We start from the raw sequence: 17,828 nt of genomic DNA on the forward strand, positions 1-17,828 counted from the left end.
TTTATTTTTCACTGCTCATTTTATTGAGTAACTATATAAAAACCACATACATTACCAGAGAAAATATTTTATTTTTCAAATGAATAATGGATTCTTCACTCCTCAATTATTTCTGTAATATTTTACCCTTTTTAAAAACTAAATATATGTTTTAATACATTTCATCTTTTCTCAAAGACTGTGGTATAATTTTGATTATCTTTAGCAACCAAAGTCTATTTCCAGCGATTTGAACTTGATATGGAGAAAAATGCCATGTCAAGTCCTTTGTACCTGATTTGGTGCTGAAGTTGAACTGGTGTATTGGTTTGTTCCAGGATCCAGAGGCTACTCCAAGCTTTAAAGCAAAGTGAAACCTTAGGCTGGCCTCGGCTGCTTGAGGCCCCTCTAAATGGGGGTGACTGGTTGGCTCTGCACAGGATAGTTTCTCCCTGGTCTGGGCTGGAATATCTGGAACAGAGGACTGAGGTATTTACTGTGTCTATTTGTTTGGGGTGGCAGGTGAGGAGAACCCTACTTCTTATGTCATATTTCTATTGGTAATCATCTCTCCATTAGAATAAAGAGCAAATGGATAGCTCTGGGTCCTTAATGATACTGAGATTTTGTTCTCAGTTACCTATCTCTCAGTAAAATACTAAGCCCAATGACAAAGAAGAAAAGGGCCAAGTTCACTGTGAACACAAGTGGTAAAAGTGGCTGTGGTGACTGACTGTAATTGAGGCACAAATTGGGCTTTGACTCTTGGAGAGGTCTCCCAGGCTGGAGTCATTCTGAGCAGCCGGTAGAGAACCAAATTTGGACATACTGTGTTTGGATTGATCCTACTTTTCTCCACTGTCCACTGACTTTAATTTTCATACATTTCTATCACAGTATCTCTATAAAACCTAAGATCATATCCAAACATCCCCTTCAAATGTTCATTATGAATTCAAAATTAAGTAACTAAAATAAATAATGGGGAGCTAAGGAGATTTTTTTTTCTAGGTAGTAAAAAGATATGACCTTGGTGTTTCTTCTTAGCATAATGCTGACCTCTGAAATGTGGGAAGGTTCCCATTTAGATGGAATCCTACATAAAAATATAACATGCATTAACACACAGAAAATTCCTGACTACAGAGAAAATTCAAGTGACCATATCCTTACTGATATTAATATAACACAAATAAAATTTCCATGAACATTTCAGCACAAAATGCAATTCATTTTTAGTTAACACAATGAAACAAATGATACTCAAATTCTAACTACTACAGCATAGACATCTGAATGAGGTTTGAATATGTACATGTGTTTCAAAGTAGAATTTGGCTTTGGGCTGGTAATTTTTAATCTAATCCACAGTATTTATGACTCTTAATTTCAGTTTGTTCTTAATAAGAAATTAGGAGAAAAGCTAAATTTCTGATACTTGGATCAAAAAATAGCTAAGGGTTCTTCTTTTGTATAGTCAGTAAGAAACTACTCTAAAGCTGCTGCTTTACTTTCTTTCTTTAAATAAAAGTCTTTGGACAGTAGATTCTCCTAATTACAGGAAAATATTCTAACCCTTTCTCCAAATCCTATTGCAATTGGAAGAGCCACAATCATTATTTTTTAATGATTTCATCTATATTTTGTATTTTAGAAATGTCAGCAACGTTACTTTCTGTAAAATACAAAGGAGCATTAAAAATATCCAGGTAGAACTAGCATCTAGAGTTTGAAGACACTTCTTTATAATGAAACAAAATGTTCAGAACAACTGTCCACAACCAAACTTTAAAAATCAGATTTAGGATCCTTTTTTTGGTTTTTTAAACCTATGCACATTTGTATCAAGTTCTCCTTAGAGGGGAGGAATGACGTACCATACTGAAAAACTGAGACCTTATCAGAGGTCTTCTCAACCTGGCTCTGAACAACTTTAAAAGCCAACAGATCTGTACCATTGCTACTCTCAGGGTCAGGACTATGGGATGTTATGTTTAAAAAAAAATCTTTTGGTTTTTTAACAAAAGCAACTTGGATCGGATCCAAGATAGCCTTGTGTTATAAATGAATTCTGCTTTATAGTAAAATACATTTAAAGTATAATTCAATGTACTTACCATAAAGCATATATAAGTCAAGGTACTCCTTTGAAGCCAAAAATCTGATGCTGTTGAAGCAGAGTCCAGTTCCTAATACCATGGCTGAATGTGGCTAACTTGATATAATTTCCTAAGTCCTGTGGAAACTTCTGGATCTCTTAACATCTTATGGTAGTGACCTGGCACTAGTTTAGGTCTATAAAAACATAATTGTCACAAATCATACAAAAACATGATAACTAGCACACATTTCTGTACGTCTTCAAAAAAACCCTTTGGATAACAACTAAATGCATTATGCTATGGGAGAGCCAAAGAAGCACTCTAAATAATGGATAATATTTAATGATGGTAAATGAGAACTATTTTCTAAAAAGCTGTACCAATATTAATTTTAGGTAGAACAGAACATGGAATTATTTCATGAAATATAGTCTCTTTCTATGCTCTCCTGACAACACTCCCAACAGAAAGCTTCCAGTCTATTTGCTGTTTCTTGGCTGATGAGACAGTCATCTTTTAATTCCCTGATTGTCTTCCTCAATGATTTTTGGAAACGTTTTTCTCGGTCTAAAACATTCCGCAGACTTTTCTTGGTATCCTCTAGCTCGCTGATCACATGATCTAATTTATGCTTAAGTTTCTTTGGACTGTCCATTACACTGTAGCTATGTTCCTAAAAACATAAACACCAAGTTATTAAACCAGAGAGACAAGTAGTTACGTATAAGCTTAGCTAGGTCTCAGCTGTTTTTCATTTATAATGCTTAGATATCGTTAAGTTGGTGATACTTAGTGGTTTAAAGAACACAGGAAGAAGATGCGGATAGAAGCGGTATTTTGGGTGCCCAGAGCCGCCCTCCTTTACATGGGGTTACAGAATCTATGCAGGGGAAGCACTGCTCATTGGGGGGTAAGTATCTGCTATGAACATGACACTTGTAATGACTATCCAGATTTTGTTCCCTAGCTGTGGTGCTGCTATGTTTATGTTTTACCTACCAACAAATCTTCAACTCTTACACTTTTAACTATTTTATTTTATATTGATATTCATGTTAAAGGAAATGAGAGAAAAGGAGCACTGGAGCAGGTCCTCAGGCTGAGGGTTATGTTTATAACTCTGGTTTGGGGTTTTAAGAGAGAGAATTTAGGCTCTCTCAGTATTTATTATGGCTGTGCTTATGTTTGCTGGGTATACTTTTTTTTCATTTGAAAATAGGGAAAGTAACACTAACATATCTTAAAAAGGCACTATAAAATAATTTTGAAAAGTTTTTACTTAATATTAAAATTAGTAAAGAGGACTTTTGCTTCTAGCCAAGATGAAATAACAGACTGGATTGACTCCTATCTAAAAAACCCCACATATGGCTAAAAGGCATAAAAAATGTTACAAAGATAACTGACATTAGGCAAGGAAGGCAGCAATCCTGGAGGGATGGGAAACTAAGAGGTGAGCCCTCTGGCTGACCGCCCAAGTTTACTGCCTTGGGAGAGCATTTATGCCGTGGAGCTCGGTAGACTGAGAAGACTTTGCAAAGCATCCAGAAAGACCACAGGACAAAGTACTAGTGAGGAGAGGGAACTCTGAAGATCCTTACAGGCCCCCCTTCTAGTATTCAGTGCATACACGTAGAAAACTGCTCAAGGATGAGGAAAAAATGACCAGAAAGGACCCTGTGTTCAGAGGGCATTGCCGCTATTTCCACTCCTACCAGATTAGAAAAATTTTGGGATTCATGGGGCACTGAGTAGAGTATACAGAAGGGTCTTGCTGCAGTGGTGGAGAACAAATAGCCCTAGATGGAACACTCTTCTAGTCCTGCCTAACAAACAAAACCTGAGAAGATCAAACTGTTTACAAATAACTTTGTGGTATCCCAGAACAAAGCTCAAGAACACAGGGCACAAAAATGTCCAGCATCCAGCAAAGTAAAATCCACAATGTGCAGCACAAAACATTTATCAGGTATGCATAGAAATAGGAAAACATGAGCCATAATAAGAAATAAACGGTCAATGGAAACTAACCCAGAATTGCCACGATGTTGGAATTAGCAGATAAGGGAATTAAGAAAGTTATTAAAATTGTATTCTGTATATTCAAAAAGTTATTTTTGAGACACAAAAGATATAAAAAGGAATGAAATAGAATTCTAGAGATAAAATCAACAATGTGTGAGGTGAAAAATACACTGGAGGGAATTAAGGGCAGATTAGTGAAGGTGAGGATACAGCAATATGAACTATCCAGAATAGACTGCAGAGAGAAAAGAGAATACTGAAAAACAGAACCAGAAAAAAAAAATTTAGGACAGCATTAGTAAGCGGTAGTCTGACTCATATAGCCTAATATACATGCAGTCAGAATCCCTGAAGGACTGGAAAGAAAGGTTGAGGTAGAATGAAATATCTGAAGAAATCTTGGCCAAAATTACTCTAAGTTTGATGAAAACTATAAACCCACAGATAAAGAAGCTCAAGCACATTTCTCATCCCAAGAATGAGAAATATGAAGAAAACTAAACTAAGGTACATCATAATCAAATTATTCAAACCACTGGGAAAGAAAAAAACCTTAAAAGCAAAGAAAAAAAAAACATTAGATATATAGAGGATAAAGATGACAGATTTTGCGTTAAAAACAATGCTTGTGAGGATACAGTGGAGCAACATCTCTGAAGAACTAAAAACAAACAAAAGAATCTCCAAAACTATCAACCTAGGATTTTATACCTAATGAAAAGCTCTTTCAAAAACAGAGACTAAATAATTTTTTTCCAGAAATATAAAAGCTGAAAGAGTTAATCACCAAATGTTAAAATCCTTCAGACAGAATGGAACCACAGGGAAATATAGGAATGAAAAGCCCTGGCAATGGCTGCTACATGGGTAAGGTATAAGATTTTTTTCTTAATATTTTATATCTCTTTAAAAGATAATTTATTGTTAAAACAAAAATTAGAACAATGCAGTGTGGGGTTTATAGTCTATGTAAAAGTGAAATGTATGATAGCAGTAACACAAAAATTAGGAGAAGGGAAATGAAAGTAGACTATTTTAAGATTCTTATAATATGTGTTAAGTGAAATATCAGTTGGATATAGCCTTTGATAATTTAAAGATGAATGCTATAGACTCAAAAGCAATCACTAAAACAAAACAAAAAGTTACAGCTGATGAGTCAAAAAAAATATAAAATGGAACCAAAAAAATTCAATTAACACAAAAAAAGGCTGAAAAAAAAAAGAAAATAGGAACAAAGAGCAAAGGGAACAAGTAAGAGACAAATAAGACAACAGATTTAATTAAACAAAATAATATCGATAAACACATTAAGTGTAAATGGTCTAAATAACCCAAGTAAAAGGCTGAAATTATCAGATTAGAGTTAAAAAAAAATAAAGACCCAAAAATATAACTTACTTAAAAAAATATGCAGTCCAAACACACCAAATACGTTCAAAGTAAAAGAGCAGAAAAAGATACAGATCTACCTCCACTTATGATGGGTTTCACAAGGCCTATTTTATAATAAAGTATTGAATATCTCATGTAACTTACTGAATACTGTTATTGGAAGTGAAAAGCAATGGTTGTATGGGCATAGAATGGTTCTAAGTGTATTGATTGTTCACCCCTGTAATCATGTAGCTGATTGGAAGCTGTGACTTGTGCCATTGCCCAACATCATAAGAGTATATACCACATATCACTGGCCCAGGAAAAGATGAAAATTAAAAACTTGAAATATTAAGTGTACTGTCAATATGAGAGACCCATATTCACTAGAGAATGTCATTTCATTAACCACAACAATGGATCATGGTGTAATTTGTTTCAATTGCTGCATAATTTAGATTTATATTTTGAAATAAATAAGATAATCTTTCACATATATTTTCTAAAGAATACAGTTATTTACAATCCTTTTCTGGTAATAATATTTGAGTTAAGTTAGAAAGAACTTAATTAAATTATTTATTTAGCACCATTGAATATGAAATGATTCCTAACATCAAAATGTTTATAGTTTATTAAAGATATAATTATGAATCAATGTATGCTTTATATGAGGCAAGTAGTTGTCTTTTCATTGTTTCTGAGTATTTCTTGTCTGACATTTTAAAATACAAGCTAGTTAAATTGAAAAAAAAAACTTGAAATATGGTTTCTATTGAATGTCTATTGATTTTGCATCATCGTAAAGTTGAAAAATCATGAGTCGAACCATCATAAGTTGGGAATGATCTGTATACCAATAGATAACACTGATGATAAAGAAAAATAAAGTGGGTATACTGCTATTGGAGAAAATAGATTTCAGAGCAAAAGAACATTATCAGGGATAAAGAAGGTTATTTCCTAATAATAAAGGAGTTAAATTATCAAGACATAATAATCCTAAATATTTACTACCCAATAACAGTGCTATAAAACATAACAAGTAAAAACTGACAACTTCAAGGAGAATTAGAACATTACTAGAAGATTACATTCCTCTCTCAAAAACAGAAGAAAAGGAAGTTTAGTAGGGATGAAAACTCTTGAATAACACTATAAATAGTTTGACTTAATGGACATTTCTAAAACATTTTGGCCAACATCAGCAGAATGTACATTCTTTGCAAATGCACACAGAACATTTATCAAGACAGACCATATTCTAGAATATAAGTCTCAATAAATTTAAAAGTATTTTAAGACATACAACATATATTCTCTAACTAGAATAAAATTAAATTAGAAATTAATAGAAAGATATGTGGAAAATTCCCCAAGTTTTGGAAACCATATGGCACATGCCTCTAAATAATTCATGGGTCAAAGAACAAATCAAAATGGAATTTAGAAGTATTCTGAACTAAATGAAAATGAACACATTTAATTTCTGGAGGCTTTCTAAAGCAATACTTAGGAAGAAATTAGTATCACTAAATGCCTATATTACAAAGAAATATGCCTCAAGTCAATGACCTTAGCTTTCATTTTAAGAAACTAGAAAGAGATGAACAAATTTTATGGAAGTAGAAAAAAGAAAATAATAAAGATGAATAGAAATCAGTGAAGTAAAAAACAAAAACAAAAAAGCAAGAATATTAATGAAACCTAGTTCTTTGACAAGATCAATAAAAAAGATTTTATTTTTAAAGATTTTAATTTATTTATTTGACAGAGAGAAAGACATTGAGAGAGGGAATACAAGCAGTGGAAGTCAGAGAGGGAGAAGCAGGTTTCCCACTGAGCAGGGAGCCTGATGGATGTGGGCTTTGATCCCAGGACCCTGGGATCATGACCTGAACCAAAGGCAGATGCTTAACTGAGCCACCCAGGTGCCCCAGGACAATAAAACTGATAAATCTCTAGGCAGACTGATCAGCAATAAAAGAGAATAGAGACAAATTGCCAATATCAGAAATGGGACAGATAATATCACTACAGATTCTACATATGTTAAAAGGATAATAAGCAAATATTATGAACAATTTTAAAATAATAAACCTGAAAACTGAGATAAAATGGACAAAGCCCTTGGAAGACACAAGCTACCAAAAAATTTTTCCTACTTCAGGCCCAGATAGTTTTACTAGGGTAGTCTGTCAAATACTTATGGAAGAAATAATAACAAATCTATACCAACTCATCTAGAAAAATCAAAAAAGCAGGCAATATTTTCTAACTTATTCACTGAGGTCAGCATTATTCTGATTCTAAAACCAGACAAAGACATTACATAGAAAGAAAACTACAGGCCAATATCCCGACTATATATACAAGGAAAGATTCTGAACAAATTTTTAATAAATCTAATCCAACAATATATAAAAGTGGTAACACACCATGAGGAAAGGTTTATTCTGAGGCTGGTTTAATATTCAAACATGAATTGATATAACTAATCATATTAAAAACTACAAAAGAAAGCCACATAATCTAAATAGACATAGGAAAACCATCTGACAAAACTAATATTCACTTCTGATAAAAATTATCACCAAACTAGGAACAGAAAGGCACTTCCTCAGCCTGATAAAAGGCATTTATAAAAAACCTATAATTAACATCATATTTAGTGGCGAAAGACTGAATGTCTGCCTTCTAAAATCAAGGGCAAAGTCTGGAGAACAGTTCTCAATACTTCTATTCGGCATAGCCCTGGAAGTTCAAAGCAGTGCAATAAAGCAAGAAAAAGAAAAGACTACTGTTTTGGAAAGGAAGAATTAAAACTTTAATGACAGATAAGATGATTATGTAGAAAATCTAACAGCCTCTATAAAAAGGCTTTTATAATTAATATATGAGTTTAGCAAGTTTGCCAAATAGAAGATCCACATACAAAAATCAACTACCATATACTATCAGTAAAAACAAAACAAAACACCATTTATAATGGCATCCAACTGCATAAACATTAGGGATAAATCTGATAAAGTGAAAGATGGGTACGTTGAAAATTATAAAATATTGCAGAGAGAAGTTAAAGACCTAAATAACTGTAGAGATACAATGAGTTCACAGATTCAAGGACTTAAAATAGTTTCATTAAGATGTCAATTCTTTCCAAATGGAATCCCAGTTAAAATTCCAGGAGAAATTTTTGTAGAACTCATTACAAAATGATTCTAAAATTCACATGAAAATGCAAAAGACCTAGAATATTCAAAACAACTTTGAAAAAATAACAAAGTTGGAAGACAAACACTGCCTGATTTCAAGAATTATTGTAAAGTTACAGATCTGGGCTCTAGGTCTGGCTCTAACATGAATACTCAATGAGATGAATACTAATGCAAGCCTGAAAACTCTGTATGTGTATGACTGTTCTAAGAAAACCTAAAGAGGTCATTACATATTTCCATTTAGAAGGTACAGTACCTAATGGGAGAAATTAATTATTGCATTTTTCTTGGTAAATAAAGCTCTGTGAAGGAATTCTTTCAACTAAAATGTAACCAAAGGATTAACTACTATATTATTACTACATATGCAAAAATTATAATGGCTCTGAGAAGCAATATTATTTTTGGACATCATATCTGTATTTATATCTATATCTCAACACCTACATTTCTAATCTAATCCTAATGGAGAAGGCATATTAAAAATATCAGCATTAGGTCAGTAAGTAATTTTACTTACAAAAATGAACTGGGATTGGAATTCTTCAGTACATGAGGAAGCACCAACAAGCTGGTGATTGTGGTCTGTGACTGGAAGGGTTTTGAGGGTGAAGTTTTTTCTACAATGAAGTTTTTCTCTTTTCTCCTGTTAAGTAGAGTTAATAAAAATCATTGTAGATACTTCTGCCCTTTTTAAAATTTTTATTCCTTCTTAACTTTGTGTAGTGGAATACAATATTTCTTTTCATGGAAATTGCTTGGAAAACTCAGTAAATTTTAAATTCCTTTGAGATTAGTTTTTTTTTTTAAAAAATACAAACTACTGTTCATTAAAAATAATTTTCCACTCATACAATCCTCCAAATAACCTAGATAACCCCTCTCCCCAACTCCAGCCCCAGGTCAAAAGAGAGGCAGGTCACGGAGAGGCAGATTTGGTCTTAAGTGCTTAAATTCACTCTCAAATTTTATTTTAAATTGTTTTCTGATAGTATGCACTCAGCTTGTAAAAAAGACAGCATTTTTAATATGAAATGGCTCTCATGTTTGCTTTAAGGATGTTACTGAAGTCTTGTCCACTATGTCAGGCAATGTCTCCTTTAAGAGGTCTCAAACATTCTTTTCATAGCTATTGCTGAAAAAAGTTTAGCTTCTCCTTAACAGAGAGCATGAATTTTAAGAAAACATATTGACAGTGCAATCCTGGTGACCCAATGTATTCTATTCTTCTTATAGGCCACTAGGATACTAGAGCTGGTGTTCTAGCATATGAACGAGGATGAATTACATGGTATTCTGTAGTGCATAGACCAATATTGCCTTTTAAAGAAATATATAAAATCTTTTTACAGGCAATACTGGTCTACATATAATACAGCAACAACAGTATGAGTTTAATCTCTGGGATTAGTTCAAAGGAACTTCCTGAAAATAACCCTGAAGTTCATCTAGAAACACAAATCTTCCTAAAAAAATAAGAGTGCTGTTGAGAAAGAATATGTCCTATCACTTCTTAAAGATATATTACTCATTAACAACAGTTAATATAGTGTGTACTCTCTCAAAGACAAGACAGAAAAATCTAGAAATAGATCAGCTGGGTAAAAGGTTTTAGGGAAAAAAAGGCAGTCTAAATAAGTGGAGAAAACCTGGGGCACCTGGGTGGCTCAGTTGGTTAAGCATCCAACTTTTGGTTTTAGCTCAGGTCATGATCTCAGGGTTGTGAGATCATAACCTCTGAGTTGTGAGATTGAGAGCTTCTGGCTCTGTGCTCAGCAGGGAGTCTCCTTCTCTCTCTCTCTCTGCCTCTCCCCCACCTCTCATGCATGTGCATGTGCACCCATTCTCTCTTCTCAAATAAAATCTTCAAAAAAAAAAAAAAGAAAAAGAAAAAGCGAAAAAAGGCTATCGGGGTGCCTGGGTGGCTCAGTTGCTTAAGTCTCTGCCTTTGGCTCACGTCATGATCTTGGGATCCTGGGATCAAGCCCTGTGTTGGGCTCTGTGCTTGGCAGGGAGTCTGCTTCTCCCTCTCTCTGTGTTCTCCCTCAAATAAATAAATAAAATCTTAAAAAAAATACTAAAAAAAGCTCTAAATCATGTAAAAATGAGTTAAGAAAAAGTTATGTCCTTTATATAAAATAAATGTTGAAATCCTAGCATTAAAAATTTATGTAAAAATGAAAATCCTTAGGCAGTAGAAAAAAATAGGGAATATTTATATTATCTTAAGGTGGGGAAGGCTAGAGGCTGATAATTCAATAGAAAATATAGAACTATTTAAAAGAGACATCCGAATTTCAAACAAAACAAAAAACCCAAACCAACCTGATAATTGTACTAAAAACTAAAAACAACAAAAAGTAACTGCAACTCAGAGGTCAGTTAAATAATCTATATCTTCAATATGTAGTGTTTTTACACATAATTTAGAATTCAGAAGATGAAAATAGAAAAGGTCCTCAATAAGTAACTCACAAAATAAAAAATACAAATGTCTAATAAATGCAGAGACCAATATCCCAAAATAAATTACAACAAAATGTCATTTTTGCCAATCAATTTTAGCAAAGGTTAAAAACACAACTTACTCTGATGACTAGGGTGGATGGATACTTTCATGCAAAGGTAATTAGGGAATAGATTGGTACAAGCTCTCTGGTGGGCCTGTGGGGATCTGTATCAAAAGCAAAGTGTTTAAAAATGTGTGTAATCTTTGATGCAAAATTTTATTTCTGGGAGTTTAGTTTGAGACAATAAGGATATGTACAAAGATTTGGCTAGAATAATGTTTATCACAGCACTGTTTAGAATAGTAAGTGATGATAACCTATATACAATTACTATTGTATATAGGTTATCATCACAAACTATTGTTCATACATAAATCAATTGCCACATGGTCACTAAATATTTTTTGTAAAACTGATACCACCAGGTACTGACAGGAATATAAAACCAGAGAACATTTATTTGCAGATGGTGAGACTACAAATTGGCAAAACCACTTTAGAAAACGATGGCAGTATCTGCTCGAGCTGAACATACACATCCCTAGTACCCAGCAGTTGCACTTCTAAGAAAATTGCATGTATACTTTGCAGAAATGTGAACCTACATGTACCCAGGGGCATGGACAAAAACACTCATAGCTGCATCATTCATAACAGACCTAAAGTAATGTTTATCAACAGTAGAAAGGCAGAATTATAGTTTATTTAGATAATAGAATACTATATGGCAAAAAAAAAATGGCCTACTATCACAGTAGTAGGATGGATGAATCACACATACAAAATGTTGAGCTGAAGAAGTCAGAGGACATATTGACTCTATTTATACAACAGACAGTGATAAAAGTCAGGATAGTATTTACCTTTGGAGGTATAGTGACTGGAAAAGAGCATGAAGGAGGCTTCTGGGGTAATGGTTAATATTTTATATCTTGGCTTAAAGGGATTTAATTCACTTTATGACAACTTATTGCTAGGTACACTTATGATGTGTGAGCACTTTCCATATGTATATTTTAGTATAAAGTTTAGTTTAAAAAACTGATGTCTAGGGGCACCTGGGTGACTCACTGGGTTAAAGCCGGCCTTCAGCTCAGGTCATGATCCCAGGGTCCTGGGATCGAGTCCCACCTGGGGAGCCTGCTTCCCCCTTTCTCTGCCTGCCTCTCAGCTTACTTGTGATCTCTGTCAAGTAATAAATAAAATCTTAAAAAACAAAACAAAAAACTGATGTCTATATGTTTCTGTTAAAAGTTATCATGTGTAGATGTGCAACACAATTGAGTGGGATGCTTGTTAAAATGTGCGGCTTTCTGGACGCTAGCCCAAACTTAGATTCTCTGGGGAACAGGATTCTCCATTTTATTTTTTAAAGATTTATTTATTTTTGAGGGAGAGAGTGTGAGCAGGGGGAGTGGCAGAGGGAGAGAATCTTCAAGTAGACTCTTTGCTGAGCATGGAGCCCTACGCAGGGCTTGATCTTATGACCTGAGCCAAATCCAGGAGTAGGTTGCTCAGTAGACTGAGCCATGCAGATGCCCCGGTTCCCCATTTTAAACAAGCTCCTTGGATAATTCTTATGTAGACTAAAGTTTGAAAGCCATTGTTATGGAAAAATATTTAGTATCATGGATAGCAGTAGTTTACAGTGGACTCTGGAGCCAAAATGACGGGTTCTAATCCAGCCTCTGCCATTTAATAGCCGTGTGACCCTGGGGAAGATATTTCAGCTCTCTGGACCTATATGTGTCTTCAAGCAGTACAATGAGAATAATAATAGTATTTATTTCACATGGTTGTTAAGAAGACTAAATGAGTTTACATATAAGGTGCTTAGAATAGTGCTTGGCACATAGTAAACACTATTTAAATGCTGGGATGAAAAAAGAGAGAGAGAGACAGATGGAAGCAAATTAAGAAAAGGATATACAGTTGATTCTCTAACAATGCAGGGTTAAGGGCACCAACTCCCCTGCACAGTCGAAAATCCGTGTATAACTTTTGACTCTCCCAAAACTTAACTACCTACTGTTTGTAGACTGGAAGCCTTACTGACAACACAAATAGTTGATTAACACATATTTTGCATATGTCTTCTATGCTGTATTCTTACCATAAAGTAAACTAGAGAATATGTTATTAAAATCCTAAGGAAGAAAAAAATACATTTATCGTACTGTATTTATTGAAAAAAAATCTGTGTATAAGGGGACCCATGCAATCCAACTCTGTTGTTCCAGGTTCAAATCTATAGTGTAATTTTATTTTTGTAAGAATATCTATAGATGAATTTATATACAAACATACACAAACAAATGACTGGAAAGATAACACATTGAAGTGTTAAAAGTATTACCTCTGGATTATGACTATTGTTAATTTTTTATACTTTTTTTTTAAACAGTAGGCTCCATGCCCAATATGGGCTTGAACTCAGGACCCTGAGATTAAGAGTCACATGTTCTACCAACTAAGCCCACTGGGTGCCCCGATTATTGTTAATTTCTATTGTCTTTTTGCTTGCATCATTTAATTTCCCATAATGAAAAACTTCGTTATAAGGATATAGTTTTTGGAAGTTAGTATTATGGTTTATTTGATTATGCATTTCTTAAGATTCTCAACATTAAAGCTAGAAAAGCAAGAAAAACCTTGCCAACAAATTGTATGCAAGATACTGTACAGGTGTCAACACGGGAGAGAGTGAGGCAGCTCTACTTGATCATGCAGGCACTGGAAGATGACCCAGTAAAGACAGGGGTATAGTAGTCAACACCATATAGAAGCAGGAACACTTGTGCATTACAGATCTTTCTTACCTTATGATGGGGTTATGGAAATTTAAAATATTATAAATTGAAAAGGCATTTGATACACCTAACCTACTGAATATAATAGTTAGCCTTGCTTACCATAAATATATGCTCACAACACAGTAGCCTACAGTTGAGCAAAGTGATCTAACACAAAACCTCTTTTATTTTTTATTTTATGTTTTTTTTAGAGAGAGAGAGCAAGAGTGAGAGCAAAGAGGGAAAGGGGAGAGGGAGGAGGAGACTCTTAAGCAGGTTCCACGCCCAGCATGGAGTCTAACACACAGCTCGATCTCACAACCCTGAGATCATGACCCGAGCAGAAGAGTTGGACACTTAACCAACTGAGCCCCTAGGTGTTCCAAGCCTATTTTATAATGAAGTGTTGGTATCTCATGTGATTTACTGAATACTGTTACTGAAACTGAAAAACAGACTAGTTGTATGGGTACAGAACAGTTGATAGTGTATTGGTTGTTTACCCTTGTGGCCATGTGGCTGCAGCTCAATCCCCCTGCCCAGCATCAGAGGAGTATGGTAGTGTATACTGCGTATCATTAGCCCGGAAAAAGATGAAAATTAAACATTCAAAGTATGGTTTCTACTGAATGGATACTGCTTTTGCACCATCATAAAGTGGAAAAATTGTAAGACAAAGACCATCTGTACTTCCTGTTTCCAGCTGTTGGGAAGGAAGTAATTTCATTGGAAATTCATTGCTGTTGTTCCGGGACCCAGAGGCTCTCCCTGAATTTTCTACGCTGGAATCAGTTACTCTATGGTTTTTAGAACCACTTTACCACATATTAAGAGAGATACTGAAGGCCAGGCAGTCAATCTATAACACTAATACTACTGAGAAAAAACACAAAATTCAACTAGATTTTACTTATACAATCCTTTTATTTTCTTTTTCTTACCTTTTCTCTCCTTTCATTCTCCTGTTCTCATCTCTTTTGCTCTTCTTCTTTTTAGTTCTACCTAGGCTTTAAGCTTGAATGTATGTGGCTCTAAAAGTCTACTTTGGTCCTGTTAGTGGCTCTGCTCTTGACTTTTGCTCCAGTGTGAGGAGGACTGGCAACTTGGAACTTCAGTTCAACCCTCTTATTTTCCTCCATTGTTTAGAAACAAATCCTGAATTATGTTAACTCCTAAGTCAGTCTCCTTCACCAGATCTTAGGAACATACAAATATTTCTGAGTGGCTACTGGTAAAATATTCCTACTATATGTTATAAAAGCTGAAGCAGTAAAAACTCAAAAATGGACTTCAGAGAAACAAGCAAACAATTAAAAATCTTAGCCTCAGTGGTAAAGGTTCTTCAATAGTACCATAAAAAATACGTAATGATGGTAAGCAGTGTCTCATAAACAAACCTGTAAGTGAGACGGGGAATCAAAGATAGAAGGTATGACTCCAGGTTTCAGTTTAATATTTGGAGCACTTCTGTCAAAATCTGTCTTCTTAAAGTGCCTTGAACACAACACATCTCCTTTTTTAGGCTCCCAAATGCCTGCAGCATTTACATCAAGCCTTTTCATTGCTAATACCCATTTTCTTTTGACGTTTTCATCTGTGGGGAATCTAGAAAAAAATACAGAAAGTATTTTAAAATTGAACACTATTGATAGATACTTGAATTAAGGCTGTGACTAAATTGGCTCATTGAAGAGTTATTATTCTTGAGAAATGGAATATTCAGGAAGCCCTTATGAATCATGCTTTCAGAACTTTCAGTAATAGAGTTTTCTATTAATCATGCTGCAGACATATCGCCTCTATTTCAATTTTCTTCGTACTATAAAGAAAAAAAGTTTCAAGGAATATTTCAGTCTTATAGGAAGATTCACAACTGGAGGTTTTTCTTTATCTATACATGATAATATCACTTGTGCCTTTTCCTATGTGAAGTGATATCCAGAATTTATCCCAGATGAATAGAGTACCTTGTATTTTCATTCTTCTGTTAGCATCAGAAAGTTGTTTAGTATAGCATTTAATACACAACAGGTCTATCAACGCTTAGTGAATGAGGCAAAGAACTGTTGCCGTTTGGAATTCCAGAGATAAGAACTATTTTGAGAGATCTGGAAATCAATAACCATATCTTTTCAGTTTTCCAAGCCAATTCAAATCTTTTTTAGAAAACGTAGGGTACACATACTCATTTTTTGTTTCTTCATACCTTGCAAAGTAGTTAACAGATCTTTCTCTAGCACGAAGCAGTGCCTCAAACAAAAGCAGCAAAATAAACCTTAAGCAAATGAGTAATTGTTAAGCCTTATTATTCCTTTCCTTTGCTGTCAGAAGAATGGCTTAAAATAGAAAATCTGGATCATTTTGATTTATCTGTAGTACTGCTAAAGAACCCTTGGTCTGAGCTTGTAATTTATATTTTAGATCTACTTCTAAACAGAAAGGACAAATTTGGGCAAAGCTCCTTTCTTCCTACAGACTGTACACCCTATGTAAACAAAATTGAATTTCTTTGAAAGTATGTTAAAATGCAAAGTAACAACATTATAGCAAAAATGAGCTTGATTATTTTTGTTTACTAGCCTCTGATACCCTGGCAGGTATCTTAAACTTTTCAACTAAATTATAAAAATGTAAATAGATCCCTGTCACTTCAAATCTAGCTAAAAAAGCGATTTACAGATTTGGGAACTAAAGATCAAAGCTGAAGATTTAAGTGGAACTGTCATTGGCTTTTTATAACCGTCAGAAGTACTTGGCTTAACTACAGCAAAATCTTACACGTGAAATGTCAGTCCTTTTAACTTGGAATTGGGCAAACAGCGCGAAGCACATCCAATGGCCGAGCAACATTTCACCATGATTTTAGCAACTCATAACAGAACTGAAAGAAAATTAAAACGGTAAGAGTTAGTAACTTCAAGCAACATATTTACTTTTCCCAGCATGTGTTGGGTACCGTGAAATCTCGCTAGAAAGCCAAAGCCAAATATTTTCTGGCAGCTTTAAAAATTTTCCAGGGGCTTGGCTCTTTATAAGGCAAAGCGTATCACACTAGGCACTCCGAGGGGTCTGAGTCTATCCTGCGGTCTTGCACATTTCCCTTTCGCGGCTTCTTGCAGGCACCAGGTCACAGGGCCTTTGCACACTCACTCACTCCTCCTCATCTTTTGGCTTCGTGCTGCTTCCCCAGGGAAGCCTTCCTTGACGCTCAGATGAAATCAGAGCCCATCCAGCACTAGCTCCCCTCGAACAAACACTTCTTCCCGGCACTTCTCCAAGTCGCAACCTTGCTACAGTGATTCTCTGATTCCTGTCTCTCTCCCTCACCAGCCCGTGAGTTGCAGGAGGGCGTGGTGGGGCGTGTGTTTTTTCTCACTTTTTGGCCCCGTGCTTAACTGGTAACTGGTAAACAGTAAACGTCAACGCATAGTTTGAAGGAATGAAGGACGAGTAAAAGCAGCAACAGGTCGAGGGCCGGCGAGCAGGGCCAGCCCGCGCAGGTGCCCGCTCAGAGCCCCGGGGCCCGCGGAGCTCCGCCCCTTTCTCGAGGCCCCGGGCCGCCGCAGGGAGAAAGGGAGGGGCCGCCCTGTCACAGGTGCGGAGGCGGCCGGAGAGCGTCCCTTCTTCAGGGGGCCACCTGGCGTCTCCGCGCCGCTACCGTCCACCTCGCCCCGAACCACGCCCAACGTCTGGGCGAATAGCGATGGAGGGTGGGAGGGGGAGAAGAAGCAACCTAAGACTTATTACCGTTAGCGGCGAAGTCAGCGACTGACGTCGACGACAGAGATTGCACTTCTCTTCACTTCCGCCCCGTCGCCCCAGGAA

The 17,828-nt window shown here is 35.5% G+C and overlaps 1 protein-coding gene across 2 annotated transcripts; it reads right to left on the reverse strand.

Annotated features, from left to right (window-relative positions):
* On the reverse strand, positions 1-17,823 carry THAP6 (THAP domain containing 6). Of its 2 annotated transcripts, XM_044224502.1 has the most exons (5): positions 17,751-17,823; positions 16,782-16,884; positions 15,401-15,608; positions 9,222-9,347; positions 1-2,754 (listed from the first exon to the last, which is right to left on the reverse strand). In XM_044224502.1, the coding sequence occupies exons 2-5, from the start codon at positions 16,859-16,861 to the stop codon at positions 2,500-2,502; spliced, it is 669 nt and encodes a 222-aa protein (XP_044080437.1). In that variant the 5' UTR covers positions 16,862-16,884; positions 17,751-17,823; the 3' UTR covers positions 1-2,499. The 2 variants fall into 2 exon arrangements, with proteins under 2 accessions (XP_044080437.1, XP_044080438.1); XM_044224503.1 differs by lacking the exon at positions 9,222-9,347.
* Positions 17,824-17,828: the final 5 nt, after the last annotated feature.

The sequence above is a fragment of the Neovison vison genome, chromosome 11 (assembly GCF_020171115.1).
Source record: "Neovison vison isolate M4711 chromosome 11, ASM_NN_V1, whole genome shotgun sequence".
Lineage (NCBI taxonomy): Eukaryota > Metazoa > Chordata > Mammalia > Carnivora > Mustelidae > Neogale > Neogale vison.

Excerpts from the sequence above, each read along its gene's own strand:
- THAP6 (XM_044224502.1), bottom strand. The coding sequence starts at position 16,861 with ATGGTGAAATGTTGCTCGGCCATTGGATGTGCTTCGCGCTGTTTGCCC. Across the intron at positions 15,609-16,781 it reads AAAGGACTGACATTTCACGT|ATTCCCCACAGATGAAAACG; the intron begins GTAAGATTTTGC and ends ATTTTTTTCTAG. Across the intron at positions 2,755-9,221 it reads TCCAATCCCAGTTCATTTTT|GAACATAGCTACAGTGTAAT; the intron begins GTAAGTAAAATT and ends TTATGTTTTTAG.